Source organism: Astyanax mexicanus, chromosome 19 (genome assembly GCF_023375975.1).
Source record: "Astyanax mexicanus isolate ESR-SI-001 chromosome 19, AstMex3_surface, whole genome shotgun sequence".
NCBI lineage: Eukaryota > Metazoa > Chordata > Actinopteri > Characiformes > Acestrorhamphidae > Astyanax > Astyanax mexicanus.
This window is the reverse complement of record NC_064426.1, coordinates 33,167,383-33,192,542: the sequence shown is the minus strand read 5'-3', so window position 1 is coordinate 33,192,542 and position 25,160 is coordinate 33,167,383. Positions and strand designations below refer to the sequence as shown.

The following is a 25,160-nucleotide window of genomic DNA, read 5'->3' as shown; positions in this document are numbered from 1 at the left end:
AGATAAATGCAGTGCATAACTTTGTAGATAGTGTATAGGTTTTTGCCTTAGCTTGTAGAAAGAGAGTCTGAACTGTTTTGTTAAATAAATGCTCGATGGTTTAATTAAACACTTCCCTTAGTCATTAGTCTTAGTCTTAGATATCTGATCATCTGGAACCCCTTTTCATGGACACCGCTTTTATGTATTTATTTAAACAATATATATTTTTTTCCCCACTATTGGCTTTTTCCCTAATGTAAAAATAGTAAAGAGCTAAACCATTGCTTTGAATTCAGAGCAGCATCAAAAACCTTGACTTCCTGAAATATTCAAAGATGTATTACCAAACAAGGTGCGCAGGAGAATGAGCTTTAACACAAAAGTAATACAAAGTGGAGCTACTGAGATAAAGAGAAGGAAGTACAGAGAGAGGGAACACTGTAGAGGACAGGAGGGTGGGGTGGCTATCCCCACCAGTCAGCTGCACACGAAGCACTGAAGAGCCCCACTTTCTGGCCTTTTCTATAGGTCTGTGGGGTTCACTGATTCAAAAGAAAGTCAGAGGCTTACGTCACACACTGGTAGGAAGAAACCCCCCTTGTGTTTTTGTCAAGGATGAAACTGTGGCACAGTTTTGCTTTGCTTAAGATACTCTGCAGGAAAGGAGACTGGAGGATTGGCGAGGTATTTGCCTGGCATGCTTGAGATTTCAGAGGTTTTGGACAGTGTGGAAGTGCAGGGGGAAAGTGACTTGCGTGTTTAAGAATTTAATAAAGCTTGCTGAAATTCACATTAAAAAGGGTTAAATAGTCACTCTTATTTCTAAAATCGTCTTTTATGTGTTTAAAGTTCTAATAAACAGATGTTTGTAGTTTACTGATTTGTAATAATGTGTTGGAGTATGTTTAAAAATTAAAATCTGAATGAATTAAGCTTTGATTGATCCCAAGAAAAGTTAACTTTTCTCACCGTTTGCTTAATTCAAACTATTTAGGGAAATGAGTTGCTTAAAATTAAATAAGTTTGAAAAGTTTTCAAGTCATCTGTTTATTGTGCTGATTATATAAAAATGTTCTCAAATGATTAGCAGTTCAGACATAGAGGAAAAAAGTGTGTTTAGAGTTGAGTGTTTTGATGCTAACTAAACAGAGTCCTAAAATGCAACTTCATTTTTAGAACCAAATTAACTAATAAACACACAGAATGCACAGAACATCACTATTAATACATTAAAAATATAAATGTCACATTAAGCATTTGGCATTTTTAATAATAAATGATCTGCACCATACAGTTTTTTTAGTTTATTCTTCTCACAAAACAAAACTCAGATTTTTTTAACAAGTATATGTGAGAAAGAAATTAAGTAAGTATAGATGGATTATTTGAGTACAAATTATCAATTTAACCATTTTTCTTTTTAGGATAAAACAAGAGTTATAAATAAACTAGTGTAAATTATTTTTTAAACAAAAATCTTAAAATAACCTTAAAAAGCATAACAAGAGGAAGTCCTCAGTCTTTATTAAAATAAAAATTGGTTGTAAACTTTAATGTTTTCTGTAATGATTTCCCAAATTAAGCTATTGCACGTTCTTCTACATTCCAAGTTTAATTCCTCATTTATTCATATTTTTTTAGTTGCTAAAAATGTTTATTATGCTTGTACTTAATTAGACTCATGATTGGTTTAAGTTGCTTATTTGAGAATTATTTTAAAAAATAAGATCTTTTTATAGTTTTCCCATAAGTATAAGGAGCTTGAAAGCTGAAAGCTTCATTCAAACACTTCCCTTCACTAAATCAGCCGGTCTCATATCCTGCTTTTACTTTAAAACCATCAAACCTCTTCCTTTGAAATACATCTGAAAATATATGAATACTGTATGTTACATACTACCAAAATATCACAGAACATTCCCTTAACGTTGTTTTTGGGTAACCATACCATAACGTCATGGCAATTTGTTTTTCGTTCAAAAAAGTCAGCACAGTTCCTTGAACTTCTGGAAACTGGAAAACATTATGAGAACTAGCAAAAACTTTGAGTAAAGATTACATTTCATTTATAAACGTTCCAGTAACGTTGCTAAAATGTTTTCTGATAATCCAGTTACAATAAATAAGAACAAGCAGCCGAGCTGTTCTCATCATGCTACTTTCTCTAAATATGTCAATCATTTAAAGATACGTCAAAGTTACTAAAAGGTTTTAATCATTTTAAGATTACAATAAACGTTAGAGGAACGTTTAAATTGTTATAATGCACCACCAAACGTAAAGAAAACTTTTCTGGAGAACAAGAGGGCAACCAAAACTGATCTGGAAACTGTAATGTAAAAAAGTTTGCTTTGAATTAACTTAAGAGCAACGTGTGCATGCACAATACTTAAAACGCTCGCGCGTCTGTAACAATCTGAGGTTTAAAAAAACGTCTTTGACACATTTTTTAGGTTTTGTTTTCACGGTTTTCGTTTCTTTAAACTACGGTGCAACTGTGAATTCACTTTTTAAGGTAAAGAAATCCTTAAACACCTCATTGAACTGAGTATTTATAATGCTGGTGATGTAAACATTTTCTTCCTTTTTGGAAGTTCAGACATAGAAGTGTTTTCAAAGTTAAGTATTTTGAGGACAGCCAAAAGTACTATAGTGAGTTGGCAGATATTAGATATTCAAATGTACCTTTACCCTCGTAAGTATATGCTTGTGGACGTATTTTTTGTATATTACATGGGAGAATTGTGTTTTGCTAAAACACTTGTTACATTTTTAAATAAACATTTTAACCAGTGCCTATATGGTGAGTCCTTACTAGCAAGTTGTTGAGTAACAACAAAGAAATTGAGTAACAGAATTTTTTACACATTTAGGCTGTTTTCTCTGGAACTCAGTCAGGTCTGTTTTAAGCCACGCTCAGGTGCCCTCTGGGTTTTCCCCCTTTTCTTTATGGGATCGCTCACTGCGTTTCTATAGGGGGAGGCTGTGACTAGCTCGAGCTCTCGACTATCAGCTAGCCACAGCATAAAGCTCTTTACGATGTTTAAAAAGCGATCAAGTAATTAAATCAGGGGCAGGCAAATTTATTTTGCGTACGACCAGAACGAGGCACGTCAATCGATGCCTTGAGATTGACTAATTTGACCACGGTAAAAAATGGAAAAAAAGAAACACCCCTGTGCAGCTCGCGCTGCGTGACGTTCGCGAGACTTGCTTTCAAAGCAGAGCACGTGAGGAGGAGTGGAGTGGGTTTGGAGCAGAAGCGAGCAGCTCCTGGATGCTTCACCGTAATCGGTGGGGATTTTTTTTTTCTGCTCAGCCCTTATTCCCCTGTGAGCGAGTATGAGCGTGCGCGTGCAAGCGTGCTTGTGTGTGCGTGTATGTGTGTGCGCGAGCTTGTGTGTGTGTGTGTGTGTGTAGTGCACGTCTTCGTGCTGCAGTGCTGTGCTGCGAGCCTCTGCTTCTTTTTGTATGGAAGCCCCTCCGCTTCCCCCGGGTGGGCGGCGCCGGGCGCGCGCGCGCCGCCTCTTTCACGCTGCTGTAGTACTCGCGAGCAGCGCGGCGACTTTATGAATGAAGGCAGGTCTGCGCGAGACTCCGGCCACCGGAGCTGCTGCGCGCGAGAGATGCAAAAAAGAAGAAGCACGAGGCGGAATTTGCACGATGTGCTCTCTCTGTTGAGATCTGCATTGGTTCTATTGCTTTATGGTACTTGTGCATAGATGAAATAAAAAAAAATGCAAGATTGGAGTTGAGATGTGTGGAGTTGTGTAGTTGTAGCCTTTCTATTATATGATTTCTTTGATATGCACGCACATATTTGTGACTTTTGAATACAATAAATAATAATAAATTGTAATTACATGTTGTTTTACCCATAACATGGAAATGATTGGCTACCCCACTAATCATCCAGAGCACCTTTCTGATCATACGCCTTCAGTAGGCTAAATTGTAGCGGAGGGACATCATGTAGCAGCCTTCTATTTAAGTCATTTTAATTCAGATCTAAAACACTGTAACTAAAAAGCAAGCCTCCCCATATGGATCCAATCTAACCCGCGTTGATCTGCCTATTGAACTGAGGTCTTCATATGTGCATATAGTAACCTAGTACATTCCACGCTCGCCCATGTGACCATGATTCATTGTAGTAATTGGGCGTTGGCAGAAGAAGATGGCTGCTCATGCTCGCTCACATGGTTGAGACTTAGCCTGAGCTGAAGTCATCCGCACTGAACCAGAAAATCCGGCCTTATATGTGTCGAGATAACTGGTGTAAATGTGCAGTGTAAAATACATCAGTATCTGGAATAGGGTCTAAATCTGTCCTCTGTTTAGGTACTGTGCAGTTCTGTAGTCCATTGTGGGCGGAAAACGTTTGCTAGTCCAGCGGGAAAAATTCGTTTATATGCAGTAATGCGTGTAAAAATATTCCACTGTTAAATGTATTTGTATAGTGTGTGTTTCCTTTTTTTCTTCAAAAATCAGCTATTCAAGAAAAGAGTAATAGGAAAAGACACCCTTCTCTAGTTAAACTACTTAATAAATAAATTAAAAGGTCAGTATACCACCGCACTCTGTTTCAGTTCGCTATCATTCAGTCTGTTATCATTAGATGTACTGATAGAATCACCTTATGGGCGGTAAGAATCATTAAAGTAATGATCATTGTAAAATGTTATGGTTTAAACACTTTAGATTCGTTTAAAATTAACACAAGTTTGAGCTTTGTGTTATTTAGGGCTACGCTCATATTGATGAGTGAGATACGTGGAGTAATTATGAAACACTTTTTTCAGTGTTTTTTATCTATTTGATATCAGTTCAACCATCGCATATAGATGTAGCCTATTGTGTAGCCTACTCTATGGGGAAAGTAGTCAGTGATGTCAAGAGTGTCAAAAATAATATTTTTTCCCGATTTTTTTTTTTTTTTTTTTTTACCGAAGTTACTAAACGTTTTGAACGGCACATGTTGCGTATTCTTACCTGCTCGAATTTTATTTGTTGATTTGTTAAAACCAGACTTGACCAACTATTATCTGAGACTTATATAACAAATAAACAGCATTATTTCTCGTATGGTTAAATTCTGTTTAAAAGCAGTATGAGATTTATGCTGAGAATTTCTCCCGCTTCAGAAATTAAGCTCCGGACCACACTTTGATCAAAATCTCATTTGTCATCATATTTTATTTCGACCAGGCTGATCTCACCTGATCTTACATAGGCTTCTTCTATAAATCAGAAATATTTTAAGTCTATTAGAACAAAATTAGATCTCGTGCTTTTCTCATTTGCTTCCAGAACCTCCCACTGTTAAGCACCGATGATCTCCTCCTCCTCTTTTTTTGTCTTAAGGGGGGTGGGGTAGAAGAAATATTTTAGATACCAGTGAAACAATACTGAGATCTGCTTTGTATTTTTTTAGACAAAGATAAGAAAAGACTCCTACGCTGCACATTTTAAACCTTAAAAAATGCAGACACTGGGACCCAGGGTTGAGAAACGCTCCTGTAGCCTACACATAAGTACAGATTTGTACTTAAAAGAGTGCAAAGCTTGTCTTTGGGGCTGTACCTTATATTGAGGTACTATAGAGTACCGATCAGTGAAAAGTATTTTTTTGTACCAGTAAAGATAAAAAAGATTATAAACATTATCATCAGCTGAAAATGTATTAAGAACTTGATGATCTTAAATTGTCTGGCTTTCAACTCGAAAAAGTGTATAAGTAAAATATATATATATATAGTTTATTAGTACAGTGATACAGAAAACCGAATGTAGCTTTTGGATGGTAAAATAGTACAAATATGTACTTCATGCTCTTAGGAAATACTTTTTAAAGGGAACACATCTGACCCTGTAAAAAACAATATTATACCTTTTAAATTCCTTTGAGTATTATCGTAATAAAATATCGTACCTTTATTTTTTAGTTTATATAGTAGTTTATGAAAAGGGTCCATAGAAAATTACAGCAGTTTCTCCTTCATAGACTTTACGTAGGCCTAGGCTGTATGTAGAGTGAGTAGAACGTGATTGGGTCATAAGGTCGAATGTGATGAGGTTTATTTTCTTTCTTTCTTTCATTTTTTTGCGTGAAGGGACGTAGCAAAAACATTTAAAAGGAGCACGAACACATGGAATTCAAATATTCAGTATTGCAGAACAGATTTTATTTTATTTTTTTTGGTCAAAAACTGTTCTAATCACTTTTAATTCACCCTGTTTTATTTATTTATTCTCGCGAATACGTTAATACGAATGGACGCGTCAAACGTCCTTTCAGCTTGTAGGGAATGGAAGACACAAAGAAATACTTCTTCTCTATCAAAGACAAAAAAAAATCCCACTACTGACTCAGGCACTGCTGTAGTGTGAGGTTTATTAGTTTATGTAGTAATTTATTAATTAATCATTTGTTTTATGCTAAAATGTATCCACTCGCCCGAATTGGGGCAGTCCTGCTGCGCAAGTGTAAGTGGTGCGCGCGCAACAGCAAAGGGCCATTTTAGTTCTTGCGCCACGGCTGCTCTCGAAATGGCGCAGCGGGGCGAGCGCGAGCAGATGGTATTGTTTTATTCAGATTTATTACATGCTTGTTGGCTTAAAGTTAACTACATTTATTTAACGTTACACGTGGTCGGCTCCAGGACAGGGCAAACATTGGAATGGGCGAAAAGTGGCCTGTTCTCAGTGACACCGAGGACGCCTCGCCTGGGCGCCGGTGCGGATGGAGCTGTTTGCAGGGAGCCCGTCCTGCGTTCATTCTCAAAAAGCAGGATGTGTGTAAATTTGCGGCTGAGCTCAAAGTACGCCGAAGTCCACGTTGAAGATGAACTGCACAGTTGACTCATGTAGTAGTCACTCACTCACTCACTCTCTCACTCACAGTCACAAAATGGAGGCTATCACAGCTTCCATCTTCTCGCAGCCAGCAACTCACGGCGCAGCGGAACGTGAACCTTGACCCGAATGGAGGGCACGTCCCCCTTTTCCATCAGTAAAAGGATTCCAGGGTTGTTTGCTGATGGCCTGCGCTTCCTATACCACCCAGCGCACCAAGGCCAGGCTGAACGAAAAGCCGAGAAGGGGCCAGAACACGCCAGCAGCTTCCTCACATGTAGAGCATGCTCACATTTTTTTACACACACAGTCCCCTCAGTGTCTCCACTACACACTTAAAAACAGAGGTACGATGTAAGTACTTTCTTATGCTCAAAGGTACACTTTTCATAACTGTACCCTTAAAAGATACAATATTGGTCTTTACAGGGTCAGATGTGTTCTCTCTGAAGTAAAAATCTTTCATAACAGCCATTTAACCAGCAGAAGAAGAAAAAAAAAAAAAGAGTTTCTCTGGAAGGTACTCTTTTGTACATCAAGATAAGGTACAGCCCCAGCGACAAGTTTTGTACTCTTTTAAGTTCAAATCTGTACTTAGTTTTCTTAGTGTGTACCCACCATGAGAACACAGTGGAAAAAAAACAACAACAAACTCTTTCTTATCCTATAAGATAGTGGGATCATGAGCTTCAGCTAAAACGTTGACCTCTTTACTAAATATGTACGTCCCTGTCCAGTAAAAACCAAACATCTCCATTTTTGTTTACTGATTTTTAGTTTACTACATAACTTCAACACACAAAGTGTCCTTTACACTGTATCAAAATTTCTTGTTGAATGGAGCAATAAAAACTATCCAGAATTACCTGAAATAAACTCTCTTTCCCTTAAATTTCATTGAAAGTTAAGCAGGTTTTATCTGTACCTCTGTACTAAAGTATCTAACATTTGTGGTACTTGCATGGAAGTACCACATTGGATGTCGTTATTACAGAAAGCAGTGGAAGGTTCTCAGAGTGAAAGGCAGTGTGAAAGCAGCGAGGTCTTCTATATAAGATCAGCTTGATTGTTTGATTCACTCAATGATGAGCTGCTTCATCAAACCCGGTGACAATGCAGAGTGTCTACCGCTCTGGCTTTTAGTTATATTGTGGGTTTGGAATGATTCCTATTATTTTTTTTGTATAATTGTAACAAGAAATAATGCAGCACATAATGTATCAGAGTAAAAGTAATACACTCAAAGAAAATATATAGTAAAGAAAAAGTGGAAGTAGGAGTAAAAAAATAATACTCCAGTAGATACATATAAAGCATTTTAGCACGTAAGTACAATAGTGAAGTAGTTTTTGTTACTATACATCTCTGCTCCTTACACCTGGCCACTTAATGTGACTAGTTTCTGGACGGTATCTTAGTACAATTTTAGTTAGTACAAAGTTTTTTTTTAGCTACATGATTTTACACTTTTTAGTAGTTTTGGTTGCCAAATATGTCCTGGAAAAAACAGATAGATTGACACCTTATTATAAGTGGCTAAAAATGTGCCTCAGATCACCACCTGAAGATTTTATCCATGTGTTGCATTTACAATTAGTAGTCAAATTAATTCTCCTGTTAGACTGAAATCCGATTGTGTGGGACATTGTTGGACAGAATATGCAAATATCTGGTCTGGGCTGTTCTGGGAAGGTTTTCAACTGTGCAATTGGTGGAGAAACATGTTCTTCCACTGCTATAACATGGCTCAGTTGTGTCTCAGACAACCTCCTAAAGTGATTTGTTTGAGAAGTCAGATTTATAATGTGTCTTGGGTGTGTTTACACTTGCATTTTAACTGTCTTTGATCAGGTGTAAATTATGTTTTAATTTGATACTGGCATTCGACTGATATCAGTAAAAAAAAATAGCTGGATTGGACTCAATCATTTATTAATTATTGCCTGAAATAGCATACGACACGGTATGATCTTCATGTTATCTGTGTTGGATAGGTGGTGTTTAAGGAACTTGAGCATGGTGGCAGCTTTAAGATCACCATATAAAAAATAACGAAGTTTTACACTATTGTCACATATCTAATACTTTTGTATTTATACTGTACCCCATGCATAAAAGGATTGCATGCACTGCACCCACCCTTACTTTTATACTGCTGTAACACTGCCCTAACTACTTTGCTTCACATTTGCAGTGCTATAAGCAGGTCTGTGCTATTCCAAATTCTATATTTTTAACCAAATTGGACCAGGTAAATTCCAACATTTGCTTTTTTCCACTGATTTCACCCAAATGCTGATACCCAGGCAAATACATTAGCCTACTTCCATGAATACCAGATTTTATATAAAATTACTTATTACTTAGTATCATTTTGAATGAAGCTGTGTGTTTGCCTAAAACCACCATGTCAACAGGCTTCCTTTATCACATATTGAACTGCTATAGTCCTGTATGTTTAAGGTCTGGTGTCATGCAGTGGGATGGTGAATATCATATGATAGGTTTCTGGGTCTGCTGGTTGAAAGGGGGTGGTGTAAAATGCTTGTGGATAGATTTATGTCCCGGAGACCTTTCCTCTCTTCGAACACGGTGGCTGTAACTCAGCATAAACTGTGGCCCCTTTTAAAGGTTCAATTGTTTGCCTATAACCCCAACACCCCAACCCCCCACGCTGGCTTGCCCTGCAACTCTTTCAACCCACGAGAACCTTCCCCCATCTGGGGTCATAGGTCGAGATGCAAGGTTGGGAAGGTTGGGAACAACTCAGGGATGAAACTGTTAGTGGACGAGTTGGAAATCTCTCTCTCTCTCTTTCTCTCTTTCTCTCTCTCTCTCTCTCTACCATGCCAAATTCCTCAGTTCCCAAGACAAAAGAGAAAGAGAGAGAGGGAGGAGTATTTCACATGATAATGCAGGAAAGGACCATAGTCTTTTTTTGTTGTTTTCCCACCCCCACTAGTTACCAGTGTTGAAGCATTCCTCAGCTGAGCATGTTGCTCCATGCACATTGTGATGGCAGTCGTAAGCATGGTGGTGGTCTCTAGAATCTAAAAGACATGCAAACATATAAGCATGTAAAAACATAAGCATGCTCGGATATGTTTCAAGTATTAGGCCTAAAACCTTGTGAATGAACATACTGACTGTAATTTATAGTGAGATACATAAGATTGTATTTTTTTTTAATTGTGGTTCAAGGAATGTTTACATGCCCATACAACTTAAATGTAAATGTATGATACCCACTATCAGATTGTTCATCCTCACTCACATAAGAGGACACCTCACAACTTGTACAGGTGTGGGTATTCCCAGTGTGCCCCCTTAAGACACAAACTTGATGATGAATTTAATTATTACTCTCCCATTATTTTTTTATGTCAGTAAGCATTAATGAATAATTTGAGGCTGAATTAGTTTCTACATTTCTTTGACTGAATTACCTTTGACCCTAATACCATTTTAATTGGTCTTTACTTTTACAGGTATGGTGCTTGCTACTATATTCTAGTGCTTTATGAGTAGGGTATGAGTCATATGAGGCCCTGGTCAAATCCTGTCCTAGACCATCTGTTGAGGACTTGCTTCGTAGTGCTCATAGAGGGGCCTTTTTTTCTCAAAGACATTTTTCAGTGAGTCATCTTGTCAGAGGCACACTGACCCACTTGTCCAGTTGATATAGTTGTATAAATAGAAATCAATATCTTGTATAAATGATCAGTAGGTTCATAAATTTGGTATATTTTGCTGCACAAGCTGCTTCATATAGTGAGCTTCAGTCGTTTTAAGCGCCCGTGTGAATGCTGAGGCTGTCTTTAAGATTTTCATTTCTGTATAATAGCAGAAAATCACATCTAGAAGATAACAGCACATTTATTGATGTGTTTTTTTTTCTTTTATCTTTTACTTTTTTATCTTCACAGATATTTTCTTTTGCTAGGTATTTTTCATATTTAAAAGAAGTGCTTTACCATTTAAAACCCCTAAATGTTGCAGAAAGCGGCATGAGCAGTGGACCTGAAGCTCTGTGGTCAGATTTGACATTTCTAACTGCAATTACCTCGGCACTAGACTTTAACTGTAATTTTTTTGCACTCCCGCTCAAATTATTGCAGTGGCCGTGCGGAGTACGAGATTAGGCATGTGTGGTAACAGGACTGAGTAATATCACATCCTTTCTAGTCACAATATCCAGTCACTTTTTGCACTTTTCCACTGACCATGAAATATTTACTTTGATTTTTATGCTTGCTAGTGCTTGTATAGCTCCCATTAAAAATTTACCCCACATCTGAGTAGCACTTGCAGCTCGTCAGCACTGAGAGCCTAAATTTTTGTCATGGATCGATTTAACACAACCCTAACTGCCCATTCTCTCCCATAACACTTGAATGGTTTGAAGTACCATCTCTTAATCTTTGAGCAGTGTGTGTGTGCGTGTGTCTGTGTATGTGTGAGTCTCATCTTTTTGAGTATTTCTGGCATCTTTTTTTTTTTTTTGTACTGCAGAAAATGTCAATGATGCGCGTCCCCTCCTTTCCCGTTTTGCATGTTTGCACATGTATCAGCGAAGCTGTTGTAGCTAGTGTCTCCCATGCACCTTCATATTACTTGATTAGTTTTGGCTGCTGTCATGATTTCAGATCAAGCTCTAATTTCCCAAAAGCTTTGTAGTCCACCCGACGATGCTAAAGCAGTATCAGTCTCTCTCCAGCTCGGCTGGAAGTAGCTGCCATGTTGTACCCTGAGACAGCTTGAAATTATTTACAGCTTTCCCAAGTTTCAACAGCTTCATCTATCACATAGCCCGAAAATAAAGGAAAACAGAAATCTGTGAGTCTTTAAGTTTTCAACCGTGGCTCTCCAGCAGTTATCTAGCATGAATCCGTTTATCTTCTTTAATCTCTGACAAATGCCTGCACAAACAAGTGTGGTCTAATATAAGGTGGTTTCCTCTTCCTTGCATTGTATAGGATAACCTTTTATCTTTTGGGGGCAATGAACTGTTCCTCAAAGCTCAGCAGATGAAAGCCATATGCAAGCTTTACGATATGATGTATATCTCTTTTTGACATTCAGTCCTAAGGCTTGGGCAGCAAGTGGTTGGAGCACTTTATGCACACAGCTTAGGGCGCAGGAGCTTTACCTTTTCTTTGCCAATTCACTTCAGGACAAGGAGGCCACTGTGGTTTGTGCCTCACCTTCGGTCTCCCTTCAGGCAAACAAAGAGTTAATGTTGCATCAGCACGCCTTGAATGCCAAGTATGTGGAATAACCTTTGACCTCTTTGTGAGATATGGTGAAAAAAAGAGAGAGAAAAAAAAGTAGAGAGAGGAATGGTGGCCCACTCAGGTACTGATAAAAAAAAAGAGAAAAAAAGACCAGGGGGATTATTGTTAGGTAGTTCATTAATTACTTAATTTATCAAGGTATTTTCACCCAAAAAATCAGATTTCCATCATCAGTGCTCAAAGACCATCATGTCCGCAAACAGAATGCACTGTGATCAAATTGCTTTACTAGGCTTCGGGGGAGTGTTTTCATTGACTTGAAGAACCTCCACATAAGCCAGCCTTCTCCACCTAGACCTAGACCATAATCAGCTTAGAACGTCCCTCCATAGAGGCTTCCAGTTACCAGTTACGAAGAGATTGGGGGAAAAAAAAGAGACAAAACTGTGAAGGACCACCCCTTTTCTCCCCGCCCCACTCCCTTCGCCCGCCATTTTCAGCATGGTCTGAAGAAGCTTCCTCGCCCATTGCACTCAACCAGATATTTGCTTAACATCTTGAGGCCTGGTGGATCTGTTTAGGGTTTTAGTGAACAGGCTTTGTAATATATATATATATATATATATATATATATATATATATATATATATATATATATATATATATATATATATATATATATATATTTCCAGTTTAACATATACTAGACTGAAGCAGTCATTCCATTATAAAGTTTATCATGACAATAAATATAAATATGAATATAAATATAAATATGGTCTTATCTCCTCTATTATATGTTTAAGTCTGTTTAAAAAAAGAATTATTGCATTGACATTCACTATTAAGGCCTGTTTATGAACTGCTGTATTAGACACAACTGCATTTACTTTTTACTTTTGTAAATAAATATACATTCCCACTTTGAATAGTATCCATTATGTTTGTTATAATTTAGTTGGAATCCTTATATCTGATAAACAAATTGAGATTGGCTGTAAAAGTGATCCAGTAACCAACAAGTATTTGATTGTTCATTGTTCATCAATAGGTTGTATGCAATTGGGATACGACCATAATGTTAAATATATTTATGCTACAAAAATATACAAACTGCAGGATTTTTCTTAGCACAAGTGTTAAGTGTAGAAAAAGGTGTAGAATAAAGTCTTGGTTATGGTCATGGTTTGGGTTTGGGTTTAGGTTTAGAATATGGGTTAAGGTTAAGTTTGTTGTAGATTAAGGTGTAGGTTAAGATTAAGTTTAGGTACTCACATCAGGTTTGGCTTGGTAGTCTTTTTTTTCCGAAATTGATGTAAAATTTATTCTTAATGTAACGATAAGTTGTTTTAAAAAAAATAACAAGCAACCAATGTAAACACAACCAATGTTTTTACTGTGAGCTAAGATGAACAGATCACTTTGTTAAAATAGTGTATATATAAACTTCTAAATAGACCACTTCAGTTTCTAAATCAGTTTCTCTGATTTTGCTATTTATAGGTATATGTCTGGGTAAAATGAACATTGTTGTTTTATTCTATTAACTATGGACAACATTTCTCCAAAATCTCAAATATTATTATTATTTTTTTGTTATTTAGAGCATTTATTTGCAAAAAAAAAAGGGAAAGAGAAATGGCTGAAATATCAAAAAAAGATGCAGAGCTTTCAGACCTCAAATAATGCAAAGGAAACAAGTTCATATTCGTAAAGTTTTAAGAATTCAAAAATCAATATTTGGTGGTTTGACTCGGTTTTATGGGAGACTGTTGTTCATACATGTTGGTGTGCCTGTATAAACTGAGTAATTTGAGATGCAGCCACAGTTGCATGTTTGTAGATGTTACATAGTTTGGGGAAATGAGAGAAAGCTGTAAACCTCTAGGCACTACAAAAACTATTATTTGCCCACATACATGCATGCTATGGATTTTTTTTTTTAACCTATCAGGGACCAGCTTTTAGGCTTCTTCTGGTAGGCTGTCATATTTGGGTCGAGAAGGCCAGTTGGAGTTCAGTGTAAAGGGGCCCCTTTTGGCTGAGCTGTTTGTACAGGTCTGTCGGTAGAGCTGAGCGGACTCGCCGCCATATTGGCAGGAGCAGTCCATGGGCTGCTTAACCTCGTTATTGAAGCCCTTTTGTAGGCCAGTGCTAATCAGCTGGATGTGGAGCTGTGCTTTGAGCCTTGCTAACTTAAGGCTAGAGTTGCCTGTAGACTGTGTGGTCTTCCTTTTTTTCTGGTTTCCCCCACCTCCTCAGCTTTACCTTACACACTGAGAGGAAGTCATACTTGGTATGTGCGTTGCGAGGTGGGGGACTGTATGGTAGGAAGGCCCTTTTCTGTCTTGGAAGCCCATTGTTTCTCGCTCCCTCCTCCCTTTTCTTCCCACCTTTAAGCCACCACCTCCCCCTTTTGCCCTTTCAACTCTGCAGCTGATTGGCTGAATGAGAAACGGCCGACAGGAAGTGGCAAGGCGAAGGCTGATTATGCTAACAGCACTTCTTGACGAGGATGCTTCCTGTGTGCTTAGTTTCCTGTTCGACCTTTCACCCCTGCCACAGGACTCATATCGTTATATAGCTGGCTGGTATTTGCTTCGTTTGGTCACTGATTGGTGTGTGTGTGTGTGTGTGTGTGTGTTGCGTGTTGTTTTATAATGGCTATTATTTTTACAGTCAAAGTAATGAAATTTAAGCAGAAGCTTAAATTAATTGTACTTTTATTGATTGAATATTTTTTTCCTGTAGTGCAGCATCATCTCCAAATAAATAATAAAAGAGGTCAGTGTGAAATAATTAAGCCTCTTTTTATAGAACGAATAGAATAATCTGTCAGATTTTTTGACACTTCTATGCTTACTGTCAGACACCTCGCTAACGTATTCCACAAAGAATGCATACCCAAAATATAATGACTCAATAAATCTACAAAACCAGACCAAACAACATCTAAATCTCTGAACTTTGTAGAGGTTATATTATAATCTTATTTATGATGTTCATACCTGTTTTCCCCTCCCTGTACATTAAGGTGTCCCTGAAGATCACACAAGATTTTAGTAGTTAATTCCTCCACCGCAGTTCATCTGAGATAACATTGTCTTAAAAAAAAGAGGAAAAAAAAGGAGACACAAATCTCTGAAGGACGTGTGAAGTTGAATGAGAGTGGTGTGAAAATGAGCCTCACAAGCTCATCCTCATGTTTCGCGTGAGCGTGAAATGCATGTCAGGAAAGTTAGCTGCATTTGAAATGAACCACGTTTGGCTGGATTGTTGCACCTAAGACGTATAAAGCATCTCGCCACACATTACACCAGTTACAGATCGAACAGCTGTGCAGTTTCCATTTTTGGAAATACAGTTAGGAAGCTCTGGAGTCTGCTTTATGCATATGATGGGGGTTGTCTTTTTCTAGTTGTGTGTGTGGTGTTTTTTTGTTGTTGTTGTTTTATTAATTCTTCTTCTGCTTCTACTTCTTTTGCCAAACCTTTTCTAAACTGGCATGCAATTTTTAGTCATTATTAAGAACAATGTGGACATGCAGTGCCAGTCACGTAGGCGTGTATTTGTGTTTGGGGATTTTTTTTTTTTTTTTAAGTGTAAAGCGTTTGCACACATTTCTTGTATCCGGCTCTGGAATGTAAGTGTGCAGTGTCTGGAGTTGGATCAGGATTGAAGCGCTGACTGCATTACCGGCATGTAATGCAAATTCTCAGGTGCATTTGAAGTGAGTTTTCTTTGTTTTTGTTTGTTATATTTTATTTGTGTTTTAATGGTTAATGGATCTGCGGGTAAAAGGGTTATCTGAACTTAAAGCTTGTTTTTAGGGCAATAATTTGAGCTGTAATCAGAAGAAAGAGTTTTGATGGCTGTGTTGTTTGAGTTAGAATGGTTACCTGGGGTTAGAGTATGTTCTCTGGTCATATGGAAACAGTGTGTCGTGTTTTAATGAGTATTTGTTGTTATACTGGTTATCTTTGCTTGTAGTGTCTGTTATAATATTTTTTTATACTTCGATAGTTCGATTTAATTTTATATGTTTGACATCTGTTTGTGTTACCTGTGGTTACCTGTGTCTTATGTAATATCTGGGTAGATTAATTAGTAAACTGGTATAATTCAACAATACTTAGTGTCAGTTTTCAAATAAATCTAATACATAGTAGCATTATAAAAAAATCTATTTAAAAAAAAATCTTGCATCTTAAAACAAAAAAAATGCTGAATGACTCATCTTGTAGTGACTTGTAAGTAAGATGTCCATTCCTAAATAGAAAGAATTAGAAGGAATTATTATTTTAAAGCATGCCATATGAAATAGCTCAGTCTTATTTCTCCAACAGATATTTCTAGCCCTTTCTCTCATTTTAAATGCAGAGCTTATCATAATGCACAGAACTCATTGACTAAATATCACTTGTGATCTATGCACTGCATTCGATTGGTCAATTAATTTCATATAAATAGTTAATTGATTTATAGGTTCAGGTCTAAATGGGACAAAACCTGGATCTGGACCCGGACCAATGTTTGCCTGTTTAAATTGTTTTTTATTAGTGGTCATACAGTTTATGGTTAAATAGTTTTTTCTTGTGTGGGTTACCTATTATGTAGTAAGTTCTTGTGGTTATATAATTAGCTTTTTTTTAAATGTTGTTTAGTGTTTAAATGGTTATTTCAGTGGTACAGTTATATACGTTTGCATTTGCATCATTATACAGTATTAATATACTTGGTGCAGTGAGTTATGTTTGTTATTCTATAATAGTTCAATGATTACCATTTTGTTATTTTATATAATCCTTTGTAGTTTATGTTTTAGTTGTATAATATTAAATTGTTTATAGTATAATATTGTATTGTTGCATACAATCTCTATGAAGTTACTATGAAGACATAATGGGCCAGTTGTTGAAGTGTGTGTTTATGTGGGAGTGTGAGTGTGTGTGTGTGTGTGTTTTTTGTGCTTTACCGGGCAGCAGTTTTTGAAAGTGTGTTTATAATTATGAGCGATGGAATGTGTCTCATTGTCTGTGGCTCTGAAGGGGGGCGGGGCCTGCTGAGTCCTCCAGAGCAGCTGAGACCGGCCCATCATGCACCAGGCCATGCGGGAGCTCGCTTGCATGTTCAGCAACAGAGGGGCCTCCAGGGGAGCCGGCCACTGTAACGGCTGCTTGGAGATGCACCTGCTTGTGTGTGTGTGTGTGTGTGCATGTGTGTGTGTGTGCTTGTGTGGGGCACCATTGTGCATGAATACATGTATGTGAAAGTGTATAGGCAAACCACATAGTATGTGCTGAGAGTGGGTGTGTACATGTGTGCACAGATAAATGGGATGTGACTCGTAACATAAAAAAAAAACTCTGTGTGTGTGTGTGTGTATGAGCCTGTGTTGCGTGCAAAGGGGTTGAACTCTTTGCAGTGACGATGCGTGCAGGTTTTTCCCTCCTTTTTTTCTTTTTCTGTTTTTTGAAGGCAGGGTCAAAGGTTTTGGTGTGATTTGAAGATGGGCAGTGCACACCTACTTGTTTGTACATTTTATCACCATACCCGTTAAAAATAAGGGAAATTTTCCGAGCCATCCCACTAGCACTAACCCGGGGTTCAGTATCTCTTACATTTTAAGACAGGTTTACAGTAAATCTAAAATAATTACCTGTGAACCACTTACAAACTACAATTAGATTATTAAAATCTGATAGGCTTTGTTAACACTGAAATGCTGTGGACATTCCTACATATGCAATCCTTATAATACAGCCTAAATGAAAACACTCTCAAGATATTTACATGAAGTCTTCACTATTTAGGCAGGAATGCCCTCTCTCTCCTTCCTTCCATCCATCCATCTCTTTGATTTGTTGTTCCAGGGTTGTTCCAACTGTCAGCACTAACCTTGCGAGAACTACCACTTGCAGCAGCCTGGGTGGCAGTTCTCGCGAGGTTGGTGACAGTTCAGTTTGGTGGGGCACAGGAATGTTGTTTATGTTTTTTTTTTTTTTTATAATATAATGTGGGATATTTATGGGGAAATACTAATAGAGGAGGATGATGGGAAAGAGGGGTAAAATACGGTAGTTTCTTGGCCAAAATGGGAGACTTGACAGGTATTTTTATTACCATGTGTGTATGCATTCTGTGTACAAACACACAATGCTAATCAAGCAATTGGGAAAATGTTGCAGTTTTGTTACATTTCTGCCTGAATTTGTGGTAAAAAAAAGTTTTGAACCCTTACAACCACAAACATCTATCATTTTAATCCATGGTTACTGCAAATGTATTGTAAGAGCCATTTACATTTCAAACTTCATTTTAATGCTAAAAGCAGAATGTAAATTGATCATGCTTGAGAATGCCTACACCTCTAAGCTTTAAGGTGGTACTGAATCTATCATCCAGTAAAAAAATGGTGGGCTACGCTCAAATTAAAGGATATTAAAGCATGGACATCTAGTCTCCGGCAGAGAATGAAAAGGAATGCCGTTGTGCCAGTGGCAATATTTTGGTTGGTAAACAAATGCAAAGGAAGCTCCACTTTGTTGTTATCTGTGTTTTTTGCCATTTGTGCTGAACACATTTTGCCCTATGCATTATCCTGTACTAGTGTGAACTAGCAACTTTATTTATTATGTGGTACTTTAGTCATTTTGTATAGAATTAAGTCTCTGTAACTCTCTTAACATGTGTTACTCTGTAACTAAGTTAGCAAAATTATCTTAACAAATGCCATTTATTATGGTAATTCTAAAAATTATAGTTTTTTTTATTTGCATCAATCCAAGCTTAATATCCGTGCTACAATAAAAGCTTTTTAATGCATTGTCCCCAAACTTTTGACAGGCCTGTGTATCTCACTTTTAGTTCTTTGCTACTTAAAGTCTTTAAGATTGACTAGTCTTTTGAAAAAGGACATTCTTTTGAAATGCGCTGCTTGACCCTGCCCCCAGCCATAGGACAATACCATAGATTGACCCCCCCAACCTCTCCAGGAGGGCCACTCTCCTACTTCTTGGGGTTCTGAAGACCCTTTACTTGTGGTCCTCTTCGAGAAACCTTTTCTTCTCTGTTGTTTTTTGTTTCAGTGCGTAGAGTAGGTGTTCTAAATGCACAAAGGGTTTTTCTGCATCTATTAGACTGCAAATTTCTTTATTTTTTATTGATCGTGGTTCCTTACATTGTGTCAATATTTCACAATGAATGCACCACAATAGGAATGCTACGAAATGGCTTGTAATTTTTTTTTACGTTGACTTTCTTTGAAAACTTTACAAAGGTTAACATTTTTTCCCTTCTCCTGTAAAGTTGGCGTTTCAGAGATACAAGATTTTGTGCGACACCGAAGATGTACTTTCTGGTATCTCCACTAAAAGGTGATCCAAACTCAGCACATCTTTCAGAAGAATCTGCTCCACAAGGTCCGCCCTGATCAACAGGTTCCATGCTTCTGATCCAACTCAATGGTGCAATGGTTGCAAGTTTGGCCCACTGCAATGGTGGGTTAATCAGTAGAAGCAATATGCAGATCTAGCTTTGAAATTTTAATTAAGGATGGCTGCCTCCCCGTCCCCCGACCCCCAGACAATAGGGAGACACAAAAAGAGTGTCCTCTTCCACCCCTCAAGCTCCATCCATCCATCTAGCTTTTTTTTTGTCACAACACTGGTGTGGCGTAAAACAACAAATGTTTTGCGTCCGATCGCCCATAAGGCGAAAGGTTCGCTTGGGGTTTGTGTGTGGCGGGGAGGGGGGATGTTTGTTGGCAGTTGAGGGGATGGAGGAGCCTTTGTGTGTGTGTGTATGTATGTGTGTGTGTGTGTGTGTGTGTCGAAGGTGGGGGATGGGTGGAGGTAGCCTGGAGCCATTGATCAACACGAAAGCGGAGACTTGTGAACTGAATGATTTTGGAAACTTTTAAAGTGATCTGCACACTTGTGGGGTTTCCAGTCAAAGTCCTGTCCTTGTTTTGCAGGACCGCCTGTGTTCTGAAACTGTGTCTACAGAGGGTTTAGAAGTATGTTTCCTTCATTAGAGCCTCATGCCTCATGAGATAGGCAGGCAACAAAATGGCAGGCACCGCCAACTCCGACATCTTGTTTGAAGCGGCCCTGAAAGGACTGGCTGATCTGAGATCTGAGATCAGGGCGGTGCTCAATCATTCCGTGTGGACGCAAATGGCTTCATGGTTTTGCATACCAAAAGACGTTGACTGAAAATCAGTCTCAAGGTGTAGTGATTCAAATTGGGTTATTTGGGCCGAGCCCGCATTGCTAATCTCTCTGGTGCAAACCGCCCTGGGTGCAGCTTTTGTGACCTGATTGGCTCTTTTGCCCGCCATTTCCATGGTGCCTGGGAGAGCAAGGGGCGGAGGGCGGGGAGCGGCCTTTCTCCCCATTCTTCAACCGGTGGGTGTGACCTCCAGGGTTCAGAGGTCATCGAGGATTCTGCTCTTAACCCTTTCCCAGATGCCACAGAGGAGCTGATCGGAGAGGTCAGGCTCCTCCCTCATGACCCCTGGCGTGAACTTCCTTCCTTCCTGGATCTTTTGCTGGGCGCCCTTTCAATTCCCTCAGATCAAAGACTCCCTCTAGAGGCTCTTGAGGGCTATGGCAAGGCTTAGGGCAGTAAGCATGGGTTTTAGCTCTTTAAATAATAAGACTCAAAAGTAATACACATTTATAATACACTGTAAATGTCCCACTGCCCTCCTATACCTTGTGGGCATTGTGTTTTGTGGGTTGTTGGGTTGTACAGTGGGCAGTGTTGGTACATGCCATTGCTTTTTGCATCTGTCAGCATTTTGCCTTCCTCAGGTTTGGGACGGCAAATCCCATCTCCATCCCTCTCTCTCTCTCTCTCTCTCTCTCTCTCTCTCTCCTTCTCTCCCTCTAGCTCTTTGTTGTTTTATTTTTTTCTTTATATGTGTATGTTTCTTCTTCTTTTATTTCTCTCTCTCTCTCTCTCTCTCTCTCTCTCTCTCTCTGTCTCTCACCCCCACCCTCCTCCCGTTAGCCTGTGTGCTGGGTGGGTTCCAGGGCAGCTGGCAGTGTACTACAGTCGTCAGTGTCCGGTTTCAATATACCCATTCAATCTCCACTCGCTGCGCTCTCCCACCCTGCTCAGGCTAGCCACAGGCAGCAGGCTCTGCGAGCTGGCAGAGCTCACACAAACCCTGAAAGTGTTTGACCGCTTCGCTTCTTCATCGCATTTTACTCTAGTAGCTTCTTAGTTGTGTATGATGATTATTATTTTTTTTTATTTTCATCTAACTATTTTTTGATAGCCTCATTTTTCTGTTCATAGTTTGCTCAGTGTTTAATTGTTCTTTTTCTCTAACTAACAATTAAACGAGAAGACAAACTGTGTACTATAACTTATTCTTGGTGGTGCTTCTTTGACATTAGTCATTGCCTCTTTCTTACCTACACTGCTGTCTAAACTAACTTTACTGAAGAGTTTTTGGATGGTAGAAGGCTTCAAGAAGGAGACATTCAAACCTTTAGAAAGTTATTTAACTAAAATAAATAAAGCAGAAAAAGGCTTTTCCAAAGAAGACACTTTTAACAAGTGATTTAAGATAAAAGCGCAAAACAAACTTCGTGTAAAATTTGGTGAATATCCACATATTCTATATACTATAAAATTCTGTGCCAACTACACTGTATGTCTAAGACAAAATCTGTTTGTTTTTATGAATGTATGAGAAGTTGTTCCAGTCTAAAATGACACTAGCGATACAACCACATTTCATTCAGATCCAGTCAGATTTAACAAGTACTAATACTGATTTCAGATATTAGCTATGGAAATTGTACTAGTAATATTAGATCAACAGATTAATAAATATAATCTGGCTAGACGTATTACCAAGGTGACATATATACATAATCTAATTCTGACTAGTTATATGTTACAAAAACGATAGAAAAAGATATCTACTGTTATATTTACTATTTACTATTATAAATGATAGTTTCAAACATCTACACTGCAATTCTGGTATCTTCCATTTGGTCCATTTGTGTCGAATTTTTCATTGATACATAATTTAAGCAGACTGTCACTTACATTGTGGACCAATAGAAATATTTTTAAAATGACCTGAAATAAATTCTGTACGTTGATCTTCATTCAAAGTTTAGAAGGGTTTTGTTTCTTTCTCCTATAAAGTTGCTGTTTTTGAGAAACTTGTTTTTCTTTGGACAGTGACAATATTAGATATCAGTATTATTTGAATGGGTCAAAACTTGAATTGTAACCATCTAAAAAAAATGTCTTGCAGATCTGAAACTGCATGTATCCTAAATAGACATTTTAATTAGACGGAACTAGATACATATATTGAGATACCATTTGTACAAGTAAGGATTCAATCACAAATACATGGACCTGGACATTTACCAGTCAGAATTACAGCATAGATATGTCAAATTTACAATTTCTACTAGTAAAAAAGTAAATAGTAATATCTGTAACTGGAGTTTTACTAGTAAAAATTGTGTACTTATAGATGTGAGTGTGAAATTCCATGTAAAATACGACTAGTCATATATATATATATATATATATATATATGTGGAAGACGTGTGGTTCTGGTAATATCACTGGTCAGAATGTCTTTAAAGATCTGTGTAGATCTGAAGATATTTCAGATTTAACCACAGATCTGTGATTTACTTTACTAGTAATGTATCAGCATGTATTATTGGTGTCATTTTAGGCTAAAACAGTGTGGTACGCATAGATTGAGCCTGTTTAATTTGTTACAGTATAGAAGAGCAATGAGCTTATCTATCAGTATAAGCAGTGGCATTGATTTAAAATGTGAGAAAGAGCCTATTAATTAACATGGTCTGCTGATGATTAATAATCCCATCATTGGATGGATTTATGTTTGCAATTTTGCAGTGTGTGTGAGTATGAGTGGAATCTGATTTATCCGTTTATAGCTTTGAAAGATCCAGTTTTACATGGTAAACTGGTTAGTTTGGCATGCACTGAATCATGGCCTAATTGATGAGAGGTGTATTCTGTTAGTCACACTGGGATATCTCATCAGATTGCATGAAATATTTACTTTATATGGGAAAAACCTGCTATTTTTGCACTCTTTGTCAGAAGCTTTGTCTTGCTGAAAATATGGAACATGTGTCCAGTTGCGCAGTCATGATAAATTGTGTAAAATCACATTTCTGGTGATTTGGGAGCTTAAGCTTTGTTTTTAAAGCATGTTTGAAATCCATTTGTCTAGAAAGATTTCTGAATTATACATTTTTGCGTTGTCTGACCTTGTCTTTTTTCCTTCTCTCTTCTTTTACAGGACCAGAAAACTCCAGATTAGAAACATTCCACCCCATTTACAATGGGAGGTGAGTCTGCTTTGTTTTTTTTTTATATAATTAATTGAATCTAAAAATCGGCATATTGTAGACAGACAGGTTTATTTGCAATCTCACTGGAAATAAAAAACATTCTAGACAGTGCAGACCCAAATACTCAAAGAGCTTCTACCCAAAACATGTAGTAATTAAATGTCTAAATAGAGAGACCGTAAATAGAGACCTTTTGATTTTATTTTGATAAAATGGACTTTTTTGTAAACTGAAGTCCCTGCTGACTGATAAAATGCTCCTATTTTATCCAGTGAGTCATTGAAGACCTTCAACAGTTTTTTTTTTTTTTTTTCAAGCCAAAGCAAATTGTTCCAAACCCCCCTCTGAGCTCTCCAGGTAAAATAAGTGCATAAAGGTTTCTAAACTGGGTTCTACATTGTATATTTAAAAAAAGCTTGCTTTTTGTAATGTTTTTTCTTTGTCTTTTGACTGTAATTTGCTACAGATCTCATTTAACAATAACCCCAGACACTCAAATTATATCTGTTTTTATATCTGTTGTTTGTAATTTGAGCGCTGATTAAAACTTTTCATCTATTCAAATCACTTTTGAACAAGGGTTTAAAAGTTACAGTTTGTGTTTTTAACATTAATTTAGAAAACAAAGGTATATTCATGTTTGAATATGATGTGTGAACATGACGTGTGAAGAGAGTTAAGAAATGTAGCAAAAGTCATCTTAAATCTTAAATAAGTCTTTTTTTTTATGTTAAATTTAATACCATCATAAAACATTTGATTGCTGGACAAATATTCTATGTAGTAAATGCTAACCACTAAAACATACATTTTAGGAAATGGAATGTCTCAGCTACTTCTCAGCTACTTTTTGGTTAAGTAGGTTTTGTAAGAATGTTTGTATTGAAATTGGAAATATATATTAGCATGTCTCATGTGAAAGAGTGCAGAGCAAAAACTCACAGCAAAACATGCATTTAGTCATGTTCCTATGTATGTTTATAACAAAATGTCAGTAATAGGACAGACATTAAAAAAAAAAAAAAATATATATATATATATATATATATATATATATATATATATATATATATATATATATATATATATATATATATATATATATTTTTTTTTTTTTTTTTTTTAATGTCTGTCCTATTACTGACATTTTGTTGTTTGTTGTCAGCTTTACATCTAATCAGAATTTCAATGATATCATTTAAATCACTGTTTTATAACTGTTTTAAAATCTCCAAAAGGAGATGCATATATATATGCATATATATATATATATATATATATATATATATATATATATATATATATATATATATATATATATATATATGCATCTCCTTTTGGAGATTTTAAAACAGTTATAAAACAGTGATTTAAATGATATCATTGAAATTCTGATTAGATGTAAAGCATGCAAACAACCCTCAGTAGAGCTAACCACAGCTTTCACACGTTGGGGTTATATTTAAATAGTTTTGAACAGCTTAATGCATTGTTAAAAGTAGCCTCTCTAGAAAATTTATGAGAAGTCCATATGTGATTATATATTTAAATAAGATTATTTGAAAGATTTTTCATTCACTAATTCATCAGAAACATATCTATGCAATTGTATATAACCTACTAAACTGTCAGTTTTTAAATGCTACAAATTGCTTATTTTTATTCATATGTTTTAATTTTGTCTGAATCAAAAACCCTTTCTAATTTAATTAGA

At 37.1% G+C, this 25,160-nt stretch overlaps 1 protein-coding gene across 2 annotated transcripts in view; it reads left to right on the top strand.

Annotated features, from left to right (window-relative positions):
• Positions 1–25,160, top strand: part of igf2bp1 (insulin-like growth factor 2 mRNA binding protein 1) — a 60,488-nt gene that overhangs the window by 15,153 nt on the left and 20,175 nt on the right. For both annotated transcript variants that reach the window (XM_022668504.2, XM_022668503.2), the window contains exon 3: positions 23,395–23,443. In XM_022668504.2, the coding sequence (XP_022524225.1) occupies positions 23,395–23,443 (49 nt within the window). The remainder of the gene's footprint in view (positions 1–23,394; positions 23,444–25,160) is intronic.